This window comes from Leguminivora glycinivorella, chromosome 17 (genome assembly GCF_023078275.1).
Source record: "Leguminivora glycinivorella isolate SPB_JAAS2020 chromosome 17, LegGlyc_1.1, whole genome shotgun sequence".
Taxonomy (NCBI): domain Eukaryota; kingdom Metazoa; phylum Arthropoda; class Insecta; order Lepidoptera; family Tortricidae; genus Leguminivora; species Leguminivora glycinivorella.
In genome coordinates this window covers 13,668,556-13,681,001 of record NC_062987.1, presented here as the reverse complement: position 1 = coordinate 13,681,001, position 12,446 = coordinate 13,668,556, and the positions used below count along the sequence as shown (strand labels likewise).

The window sequence follows — 12,446 nt, the reverse complement described above, 5'->3', positions numbered from 1 at the left end:
AAAAGACATTTGAAGAAGACATTGCCTAATAAATAACTTACCTACATATGTTCTATAATAATATATTCATATTTCAGGAGTGTATTTTCAAAAATGCTTATTTCTCTACGGCAACGTATAGAGAAATGGCTAGAAAAAGTCTTATAAATATTGTCTACAAAAGCAGTCCTCATATTATTGTATTGAAGTCTAAAAATCAAATTTTTCGTGTTTCTATTTTGCACAAAGATCTTCTTTAAAAAAAAATATTTTATATAAAGTTCGGGGTATTACTTAGGGTATGTAAATTTACCTCAAAAATTATCCCGAACGAATTCCAGGCCATACATTACTATTTTTACTATAAAATTTATTACAAAAGCGACTCCAACACATTGCCTCACAATTAGTATTGTGTTTAAAATGTCTGACCGATAAAATCAGACATTATACCATCACGTACTTAACCACGTGCATGACTGTAGATACCTTCTATCTATTTTCCTAGAACCTAGTACATAGGTTTCATCTTATCCTACCATCTATCAAGGAAGTGATGATCTAAGATGGTGTTTGTTTCAATTAAATTTTAATTAAATAATTGCATCAAGTATGTAGTAATTGCCATGGTGATACGATTAACATGTTACTATATAATATACTCACTCTGCGATTCTATCGCCGAGCTACAAGTACATGCCGGCAGCCGCGAGTTCGCGGCCCATTCAGACGTAACGTAGCCTATGTCACGCGGCGCATAGAATTCAATGTCAACCATCTTTTCATCTAAAAATTTAGAATGGCGTCAATTCGTGAACATCAATGAGCCTTCTGTACTTGTATTATTATATATTCTCTGATAATATAAACAGTCCTAGATGAGTACACTTACATATCCGACCTTTATAAACGTAGAGTTAGTATGGAAATCGGTACCCATCTTAGACTCTGTCTTCACTTCCCATCAGGTGTGACTATTCAATCGCCGATCAGTCCAAAAAAAAAAAAAAAAATATCATGAACATCACATGCACACAAGGCAAGTAGGTATGTTATCATCCACTATTGCTGTTCTACACTTATAGGTAGTAGGTACTCTTAGTAGTTCTATCTGTATAATTTCCGCCTTCGACATGGCAACTATATAGCATGGTACTGATACTACTGATGGTCGGTTTATTCTGCTGCAGAGACAACTGACCCCACCTGCATATAGATTTGTTTTTAAGGGGGGTCAACTGTCTCCGCCCTTCAAATTCAACCCAGTTTCGGCTCCGAGTATTTAAATTTAGAATACATAAGTCCCTAGTTCAATACTACATTTCCTAGGCATGCTCTACAAGGTCTATTTATACAACTATGCACCTGCATGTACCTACCTACCTAGTATGTACCTACATACTAGGTAGTCAATTGCACTGTATAAATGTTCATTAATGTTGTTAATACTCGATACAGTATAACTAGTTAATGTTATCGCTTATCGATCTAATCTAATCGATAGTACTTACTACATTCACAAAACAATTCCACGTGTTATCATTTCCAATATCACCTACTCCGTATCGGAAATGCATAATATTACAAAATCAAACTCTAAACACCACTACAATACAATGTAGACAACCCAACTCACTAACAATTTGTGAACCGTATCACAAACAAATATGACCCACAAATGTTCAGAAACATGTCTGTATAACTATCCCACCCTTCATCCGTTTAGTGCACTTCAACGGATGACTGAGTCTGTTTACGACACTGCAATTGCACCGGACCTCGGGACGAAATCAATATCCGCAATTAACGAGTCGGAACCGAACCGTTACCGGCTGGAACGAACAACATTTTGTTCCTAATTTGAATTTTCATTTACAATACATGCACGATATTTCACATGAATTGTATAGAACAAGAGGTTGGCGGAAAAGTAAAAAAAAAACACAACAATTTTATTAGAGGGGTGAGTGGTCAAACCCAAAAAGTTGAGAAAATTTGTTTTTGAAACTCGAACTAATTATGTGCAATTTTCGCAACATTCTTATTTGACCACTCACCAATCGAATCGGTGGAAAAGTGAAAAGTAGTAGATAGTGGCAGGACCCCGAATCTATATCTCACCATGGCACAAATAAATGGCCTTACCAGCACTGGTTGGCAGGACAGGACCATCGCGTCCTAATAGGCAGCCGTTTATAGCCAAACCCGCTTAATACATAATTTATTTCACGCAACAACACTTGTGAGAATATGACATCCAACAATGGGTTTTATTCATCAGCAATCTTGAATGTGTAGATGGTGATGCATGGGCTTAACCACAGCAAACCTGCTATAGATAAACAATGTTCTAATCGAAAGTGCCTTAAGTGGCACTTAAGTCACTAACCTTGCTGGTTCGGTTCGTTACTCGCTTTTCGTACACTTTAATTAATGCAACCTTTAATTCTTCTAGACAGGTATAATTTCCCCAAAAAGATGAATAGGGCCCGACTCGTATACTTACATTAACTTACTACTTTCACAGTTTGAAGCGGAGAATGAACACTCAACTCCAAAAAGCGGTCACTTGTCCTGATTATGATATGTATTGAGGCCTCAGCAAAGGAACTAAGCATATTCAGGGCCTGCGGATGACGCACAATGGTTCCGTCTTCCGTTTTAAGTCAATACTGGTCGGCAAGGCTGATCACATTTGATCGTGCAAACAAAGAATCTGTATTGCGGATATTATTATCGGAATACTTAGATTATTTAATTACAAGTATTGCTTGGACGCGCGTAATCCAATCTAATCTATTTGTTCCGATTAACGTTATCTTCGTTGTATTATCCAGGCTTTTTTCCATGGCTCATGGCCCTCATGAGAGCGTCCGACAGGCAACTAATCCAAGAATTGTTATTTTTCTCTGTTGAGTGGAATTAAGATTTTTTTTACGCATATCATGTTGCCCTGATGCTTATATATATTAAGCATGAAAATAAATAAACTGAAAATAAATCAGTATTTACATTTCTTCTATAATTACGCTTTTTATTATAACATAAGCACCTATTGCCTATAGGTATACCTAATCTGTATAACCGAACCAATGAATTTGTTTGTTCTAATTATTAAACAGCTTTGAGAACCTATGGACATTTTACAACTGTTGACTTCCATTTTAGCAATGTTGACAACGTTATTAAAGCATATTAATAAATAAGTCGATTTCAAAGCAAAACGGTCTGCGCTTGCGAACTTCGATCTCCGGATAAGGAAGGCTGTTCTATCCTTGAGAGACCTATTAAATATTCCACACTTTTTGTTTAACCGAGGATCGCTTTGTTCGTCTGCTGAACTCGTGACTTTATGGTAATGGGAACCCGGATATATTTATACTGGGAGAGCACGGATTCGTTTGAGGTTTATTTTCTCTCTGGAGTTCAATTTGCCTTGAGATTATGGAGCTATCCATATAGCTTGAGATATCTATAACATTTCACCTGCGAAAGAATACTGGCATTCACGTAATTAGTATTAGAGCGAATTGAATAAACTTAATCTTAGGACAACGTGAGTCTTAAGTCTGATAAGAATCTTAAGTCAGATCTGTGTAGCTGTCGCCCTTGCCTATCCGGCACGTTTTGACCACACATTTGGATTTGAATTGTAATCCATCCCACTTTCCCCCCTCCTCATACGATATATACAGAAAAGAAATCCTCAATGAGTCTAAACATATGAATCGCCTTAGGAAACAGGGTGTGTAGACAAGTTGCAAATCGATCATGATCTGTGATCCATAGTTCTCCGTAGATCTCACTCTATCGCTCTTCCATATTAGTACGCCAGAGCCAGTTCATTTGCCAAGGAGCGTTAATGATTATGACTGACTGGGCTGGCAGATTCAGACTTACCTAATAGGAGTAATAGGTTTAACTAATAATTTTATTTTTATCCTATTCCAGGGCTGGCCGCTATGGGAGCGCCTGGAGTCCACGGAACACGAGAGGCGCCTGTTGCTAGTGGCTCGACTGCCTCAAGTCCGGACCCTGAACGGCGGAGGAGCGGTTCCCGAGGAAGAAAGGGACTCTGCCGAGAGGGCTTTCATTCGGTACTACATGGAGAAGCCTGAAAGCGACCGCCCGGATAGGTAAATGATTGAATATCCTTACTCGAGTAAGAGTACACTAGAGCCTAGATTCTAAAACGGGAGGCTTTTGCTGATAACTTCCTAGGATCTCACGATCCGGAGTTCCGGACCCTGACCGGAGGAGGTAGGTACTAGTTCCCGAAGAAGAAAGAGACTCTGCCGAGAGGGTCATTGCATGGAGAAACCTGAAAGCGACCGCCCGGATAGGTAAATGATTGAATTTCCACACTAGAATAAGAGTAGGCTAGAGCGTAGATTCCAGAACGAGAGTCTGTTGCTGGCAGCTAGGATGCCACGAGTCCGCATTTTGAACGGAAGAGGAGTACCTGAAGAAAAAAGGGACTCTGCCGGGTCGCTTAAATATAGTTTCGTAGATGTACAAAATTTCAGTACCGAGGGTCTGTGAGGTCTGTCTGATCGACGAACATTAAGGGCCGGTTGCATCAAGCTGTCTGTCACCGTTAAAGCGTTCGTTAAATTTCATTGTATGGGAAGTTCTATAGATGTCTGCTGCGTGACGATGATGTGTCTGTCAAATGTGGTTGATGCAACTGGCCTTTATTGTCCAGTTGTTCGTCGATCACAAGCAAATCCATAAAAAAATAAACTTGGAAACCCTAAAAAACATGGCATTATTTTTGATGTTCTGTGTTTAGGTCTTTAGTCTGTATACATTGTGTGCGGTTACATTGCAAATAACACTAGATGGACCTTCAAGGTCAATAATTATGATTAAGTGTAGGCAGCGAATTTGCACTAAAATTGCGACCTAAATGACTAAAGCAGCATGCAAATTTCAATGATACCTCTTGGCTCCATTCGGCTACACCATTTTAGAACTTGTGGTATTGAATTAAGGCAGATCTTTGTATACATATATTACATATTTATGGCAATTTCTGTGCCTCTATGATTATAATATGATGCGTATTTGGTACAATGGCGAAACACGTGAAGGTCGCAGTAAACATTCCACTATTAAGTTATTAGGCACTTGTTCCTAGTTAAAATTCATCAATTTGCATTTATTTTTAGTAACAACGTTGTGCAAATGTATCTATGCTTCATATTCATTATCAAATCAATACATAAAAGCATTAAGGCCCATTTCGACACTGCGCTCCTGCTCGTTTACGATTTTAGGTTTCAGAACACCAACCAAATGCCCGCATGTAATGAAACTTGCATGCTAATTCTCACACTGTGCAATTGAACCCTAGGCCGAAGAGGTCCAGTGAAATATTGATGGGTACTTTGACACAATTTGAATTTGTAACCTTTTTAAGGATCTCTCAACATTTTTTCCAGGTACTGGGAGCTGGTGGGTGTCCACGGCAAGCTGGACCCGCTGGTGTCCGTAGACCTGAGGCCTGAGAAGCGAGTGCAGATCACCTTCACTTGCGGGGAGAACAGCGAAGTCCGTACCGTCGATGTTTACAGGTACAGAGCAAAGAAAAGTGCGTGCAACTATAGTCTGTTAGAGTGTGACATATGGAGTCTGGGAGCACCGGGACTTCTCAGGGTTATCCCGACTAGTAGTGAGTTGGTAGTAATTACCGAGAGCTGGACCCGCTGGTGTCCGTAGACCTGACGCCTGAGAAGCGAGTATAGATCTGCAGATGTCCTTCATTTGTGGGGAGAATAGCAAAGTTCGCACCGTCGATGTTTACAGGTACTGTACCTATAAGGTGCTAAGGATTTCAAAACTAATCACGAGCATATAATAAATATAATTCCCAGACACTACATACCTTAAATGGTTTTGCACCTACAGAGACGTGCCTGTGTCAAGTTGTCAACCCTAATAATTGCTCGTAGCAATGGTGAGCCGAATGGAGACTAGTTCCCGATGAGAACAGATATAATCCCCATCGGCATGGATCGTGAACGCTTATTTTGGTGTCGTCCCTAGGTTACGGACATTCAATTACGTATCTTTCTACAAGGTGCTTAGTATTTATTTTGTCTATTCTTAAGTCAATCTTGGATTTTGCTTTTTTCAGAACTGTTGCTGACTTGAAGACGAGGCTGGAGCGATTGGCCGGCTTTCCGGCGTCCAAAATGAGACTCTTCTACGTCGATCAAGAGCTCAGAGACTCTCAGGTAAATACCTAAACCTCTAGTATTTCATCCATTTAGTGTTCCATAGACAACATGGTTGAAACAAAATCCTAAAGACCACGGCGTCTATATGTCATGGATTCATATTCATTCATTTAATTCTTTTTAAAAACGGGACTTAATCGCGTATGACTACATATTAAACTGACCTCCAATGCAGTCATACGCGATTAAGTCCCGATTTAAAAAAAAATCATGTGTAATAATCGTGAAAGTTTAAATCATAGGTATTCATTTTACTAAAAAAATACCTTCATATAGAGAGAAAGATTCATATTAGTAAAATAGAGTAAGGTAAATAGTACATTTTGTATGACATCCCTTAACGTAATTTTGTCCACCTACTGTTAACTGCATGCAAAATCTAAAATTTAATAAATTAAATTCCCTTGAGTCCCACCAGGGTCCGGAGGAGATGAAGTACCCGACCAAGCAGCTGTATTCCTACAACATCCGGTCAGGGGATGAGATCATCATTGACTCCAAGCTGAAGCACTCGATCTCTGCCAACTCGACCGCGTGAGACGTCGTCGAGAACCCGTAGGTGCCAGTGTTGACGTCAGTAACCGTAAACAATTTTGTAATAAAGTCTATCTGGTTCAAACTTTCTGATTTTCAAACATAACTTATAACATGGGACTTAATCGCGTAAAGTTAGATAAATCTCGTGTAGTACTTCTTTCTTGCTTTATTCCCGCATTTTTGCCACGTCTCATAAGACCCTGGCGTCCGCTTTGTCAACTAATTACAGTATTTGGCGTAAACACTAGAAATTATGAAAGCGACTGCCATTTGATCTTCCCACCCAGAGTATTGGTAATACTGGGAAATACACGAAGTTTGTGAATAGAGTCCTGTGTTGTAAATTAGACTATCTGTTAAAATTTAATTGTCATACTTGCACCGTGTGCAAACTCCATTACGTAACTATTCGTTCAATCAACCGGACAACAAAACTTAAGTTAGAAGTCCTAAGCGTTTCAACACCAGTAAAACTAGCTTTAAGGGCTAAAGCATATTTTTATATGAAATGCAAGTAGCTTGTAAACGGGCCTTGTTTGAAAAACGGGCCCTAACTTAAATGCCATGTGGTACATATTGTTTTGCTAGTGGGCTTCGGTGGCGTGGTAACAGAATGGCCAAAATGCCTTAGTCTTTAATGGCATACGCGCATGGACATCCAAATAGTGCGCCTCATTTGCCACGGACCTCTGTTAATTCTGTTATTATTCCACTGAGAACAGAATTATTTATAAGTGTTCTTTAGACTAACAAATGTGTTGTGGAATTAGTTTTTTTTTTTTACTTTTCTTAGATTTTTTGTCTGTAATTGTTATTTACCATCACACAAATGCTTAGCTGAACTTTGCTGTCACAAATATGTTTGTAGTTTTAGGTTTCAACTTATGAAGTAAAAAGTACATTATTAATAATTTTTTTACAAATTTGATTTGTATACAAACATATCGGGTTATAGTTACATAAAATATTTCAATTTTATGGCAATATGACAGTATCAAAATTATAAATGAAATATATTTCTCGTAAAATTAAGTGAAGATCAATGTATTACCTTTATTGCGATTAGCAACTGTGATATAAATTATAGATGTAACTGTGGAGAAATTATTGTACTTCTCGTGTTATGTTATTTTTATGAGTCCCCTTACATGTATCTCGACATTTAACATTTTTCAGTAACGCGTCTAAATAAATGTTTAACGAAACGTAAAGTGATACTAACTGCCATTTTATGAATGATACCGTATTGGTACATTTAAAAATATACTACGATAATCAAGTTCTACCTACTTAAGATCATGTTCTTACTAAATTATAGTATTACACGATTCTAATACTGGCTATATAAGGGTGAAGCAGCTGCAACGAACACTACGCAAAAAATGACAAAAAATCAACTTCTCACGAAAGAGGCATTCATCAAATCGTCTCAATTTAAAAATACGATGTCCTTGGTGGGCGTTTTTCAACTACCCGATTATAATGGGGTAATCAAAATTAATAGTCGCTGTCTCTAAATCTTTGGAGTTTAATCATAAGGTAATAAAATAACCCAACTTTTTTGAAATATATATATATATACTAATATTAAGCCAGACTATACTCTGAACCCCTGGGGTAGGACAATAGATACTAAAATCACTTTTAAAAAAACGTACGTAGAGTGGTGTTGCAGTTGGCTGCACCTTGAATTTAAACCGCAATGTATCTATTGATTGAAGCAAATATAAAAATTGTCCTGTGATGTCCGGAGCTGCCAAAGACGTTAAATGGTTAGAATATCTTCAATGGATGTATACTAACTTGCATGCTCGAGTGAATCTTGCATGGCAGCCTTATAAGTGTGATACATGCAATAACTTCGCTAAATTCATGTATCTGATATCGTAAGAAGTATATAAATGGTTGTCTTATATGTATAATAGAAACAATGGAAAATAAATGAAATAATTGTAAGATTGTTTGTTTTATTATAGTCGGAAAGAATTTATATTTGCACTATCACAGCCATATTCATTGCAGTTGTCATTTTATGGTTTCTTCTTTGTTGCCTTCAAAGAGGATCGAGTATTATAGAGAGTTATACTGTCAAAGTAAAATGTGTAATCACAGTGCATAGACTGCCATCTCTCGATACAAGCTTAAAACTTTTGAACCTCAGTTTTGGCAATTTGGCCCATATTCTCAGCTTGATATGATATGTGTTAAAATGTCAAATATTAATATTAGCGCCATCTAGTCGAGCGTTCCCCAAAGGTGTAACGCCATCTTGGCCACCGTACCTTTTTCTCTATGGCTTTGAGGTACGTTTTTTTCTTAGACCTTATCCGTCTATACGGAGTTACATATGTCTTTGGTCGCCTTTAACCCTTTTTATTCAACATCCTTATGGCTTATGGGCATCGTGCCGTTTTATGGCCGCTGTATGTGCTTACGCTTAGACAAGTTGTTGAAAATCGGTCACGTTCTGTACCGTATCGCAGTTATTCTAGAGCCATTTGCGTTTTGTTCGCCACGGAGCTGGCTAGCCTCTTTCCCTGTTTTGTGTCGTTTATGCGTAATGTTAATTAGGTACCAACCCACAGTTTTTTGCCGTAAACAGCAACCATTGCGTTTTGGACTTGTTCCATTATGTTCTCATAGACTTCCATCCAACTGCTATTATCCATTTCTCGAATTCTCCTCCTCACAAAGTTCAAAAGTATGTTTAACTTGTCTATGTTTTTATTGATAACCATTTCCCGCATATATGTGATGATTAAATTTATATCGTAGGGTAAGGGAGTTTGACCACTCTCTAGCCAAGCTCTTAGCAGTTCTCTAACTTTGTCCCATGGGAGATCTAGTAAACCCTGATTAGGAGCAGATTCTTTCTCAACTTTCTCAGCTTCTTTTTTAACTTCCTTTTTTTCTTGTTTAACTACAGTCTGCACCTGCAGTGGTATAGGTGGTTTGTATGGTGGGTTATAGGTATTCTGCCCATGTAAAAATTTACTCATAAGATTTTTGGAAGTTGAGGCCTTAGCTTTCAAGGATAGATTTTTGGGAGGCCTTCCTCGCCTTTTCCCAGAGGCAACAGGAGAGGTTTTATTAGAGCCTATAACTGGAGATTTTTTGGGAGATTGCGCTTTTGTTTTTTTGGGTGTTGCTGGCTTCAGAGCCGGCTCGGGTTTTACTTTATTTGCGATTACTGGATGATCTATCGTATTTTTACTTTCACATTTAACTGAATTCGTATTGACAAGATATTTGCTCATAGCTCCTTTTGTTTGACCCTTATTTGCTAAAGATTCTAATTTTGTTACTTGTATACCTATTCCCCTCATTTCTTTAGGGTCTATCTTTTGTTTGTTACACAGAGAGATTATTTCTTTAGTTATTATTTCTGCATCGTTTGTAGCATTAAGTAATGAAGTGGACTTGTTTATGACATTGCAAAACCCATGCCCCAAAAACTTTGCAGTTTCTACTGGTGCTTCTTCATCTCTTACCATTAGTTTCAGAGTTATACATTTACCTACCACTTTGAACTGTACCATCCTAGTGTGGACTTCAGCTGACAATTGCTTTAAAAACTCTATACACTGCTGATTATTTTCAAATCGTATTCCGTAATTAACTTCAGCTGAAACAGACTTTCTCACTGTATGGAATGTTAGAGCATTATTATCTCGACCTCTGCACTGATCATACAATTGAAGGCCTGTTTTCATACCTAAGTGATGTTGCAAAGAAGTTAAACTGAAACTCTGTAAAGACCCACATGTCTGATGGCCAAGTGATTCCAATTTTGAAGCAGTTTGCCTCCCTACTCCTGGTAGATCTCTCAGCTTAATATTAAAAATGAAATCTTCAACAAGATCTGCAGATAGAAAAAACTGTCCGTCTGGTTTTGCCCGCTTTGTGGCTAGCCTAGCCTGCAAACGGTTGCCTCCAAATCCAGTTGAACAAGGACATCCTGTTTTACTTCTTATTTCTTCTCTTAATATTGTTGCAAAGTCCTGAACAGTAATATCTAAATCCTTTAATAACTCACTACAATCCACATACATTTCATCACAAGACACTGCCTCAATATTCAGAGTGTATTGAGCCACAGTGTTGTATAGTGTGTAAGCCACTTCTTTGTAGCCATCAAAATCATAAGGAATGGTTTGTAAGTCTGGGCATAATCTTAAAGCTGCACCCATGAACATGCCATTGCCAATGCCCTTTGCCCGAGCCTCATATGAACATGATGCTATTTCACTCATGGATCCATATTTGTCATCCTCATCTCCAATGGCATCTACTCTAGTTTCTAATTTGATATCTTCATCAATACCAGTAGCCTTTACTAGCTTTTTAGCTTGCTTTTCTCTGTACAGATTGAATTCTGTATCTCTGTCTACTCCTGCTCTTTTAGGTCTCCCTTGTCCACCCTTGGAGTGTGTGACTGCCACAGGCTTCCCTCGCAGATCTGGTCTCTTTCTTAATCCTACTGATACAAAGAAACAGTCCATATCTATGTGCATAATAGTCTTTCCACCTTCAAATGTTACTTGTGACAGGCAATTAGCATTATTTAATGTAAGAACTCTCTCCTTTAACTGTGTTCGAGCAGGAAACTGGAAATTGCTTGTCTCTCTCAGATCATTTACATGCTGTTTAAAGCATGCTCCAAGTTGTGAAATATGATGTAATCGGGAATTATTATAGAATTCTGAAATAAAATTAGGATCTGCTGCTGTTTTTGTAGAGTGGTCCGTTCTTTTTGGCAAATCTCCTGTAACATTTGCTTGCTTGGTATCAACAATGGGAAAGTCAATTAACTTCTCATCATGATCTTTAATGACAGTGCTCTCTAACATACTTGTTGATGGTTTGCAATCAACTACTGGATCACTTTTGACTTTAGCAAAGTTCAGCCGAGGTTGCAATCTAGAGTTCCCATACAATAAGTAATCCCTATAATCCAGCAGCTTACTTGCAGCGATACTGTCTGTGATCCATTCTGGCCTTACTACTTTAACTAACGACATATTCTTAACTTTTGTATCAGGTAAATTAGATGCTATAATGAAATCATCACTTCTCTGATAAGTGTGATAAACACCACCATGTTTAGCCATAAGAGTTTTTAGTTCGTCTGCAGAGGGGATTGTGTATCCATTAACATATATGCTTACCCCACTGAATATATCCGACAATACTTCTTGTTCACTGCCCACTCTGGAAGCAAATTGCTCTTCCAATTTGGAAATTTTCGCGTTCATGTACCCGCCCCAGGCTTCAAAGCCATTGTCGGGGAATTTATCGTCACGTCGTCTCATAGTAAGACTTGTATGTAACCTCACTATCAAATTTAATTAAAGTTTTTGGGGAATTATCGCTAAAAGTATGTATGTATGTACCCGTTCCCGCGTCGTATTTAGTGCTGTCAATTTGACGTTTACAATGTTAGTGTTGTCAGTTAACACAATCCTTAAAACCCTTAATTTGGTGGAAATACTATGGGAAAAATATTTTTCTGATTGCTACAGTTCATCACAACCCACTCATTTTTTCAAATGGTTACCAACACACTGACAACGCACATTTATCCAGCGCACCCTGATATTTTTCCAGATGGCCGCTCCAGACTATGGACTACGACTGGTTTGATAGTTTGATGTAAGTAGAGCCCTTGATACGATTGGCAAATGACAC

The 12,446-nt window shown here is 38.2% G+C and overlaps 2 protein-coding genes across 3 annotated transcripts in view; one reads left to right on the top strand and one right to left on the bottom strand.

Moving 5' to 3' along the window:
- Positions 1 to 8,716, top strand: part of LOC125235258 (tubulin-specific chaperone cofactor E-like protein) — a 51,557-nt gene extending 42,841 nt beyond the window's left edge. The window contains exons 5-8 of one of the 2 annotated variants that reach the window (XM_048141755.1): positions 3,931 to 4,115; positions 5,424 to 5,555; positions 6,119 to 6,218; positions 6,631 to 8,716. In XM_048141755.1, coding sequence (XP_047997712.1) covers positions 3,931 to 4,115; positions 5,424 to 5,555; positions 6,119 to 6,218; positions 6,631 to 6,759 — 546 coding nt within the window. In that variant the 3' untranslated portion in view covers positions 6,760 to 8,716. The remainder of the gene's footprint in view (positions 1 to 3,930; positions 4,116 to 5,423; positions 5,556 to 6,118; positions 6,219 to 6,630) is intronic. The other variant, XM_048141756.1, reaches the window with a different exon arrangement.
- Positions 8,717 to 9,002: 286 nt separating this feature from the next.
- LOC125235548 (DNA repair protein Rev1) lies at positions 9,003 to 12,270 on the bottom strand. The gene has a single exon (XM_048142145.1). It carries the CDS (start codon positions 12,068 to 12,070, stop codon positions 9,326 to 9,328), a length of 2,745 nt encoding a protein of 914 aa, XP_047998102.1. The 5' UTR covers positions 12,071 to 12,270; the 3' UTR covers positions 9,003 to 9,325.
- Positions 12,271 to 12,446: the final 176 nt, after the last annotated feature.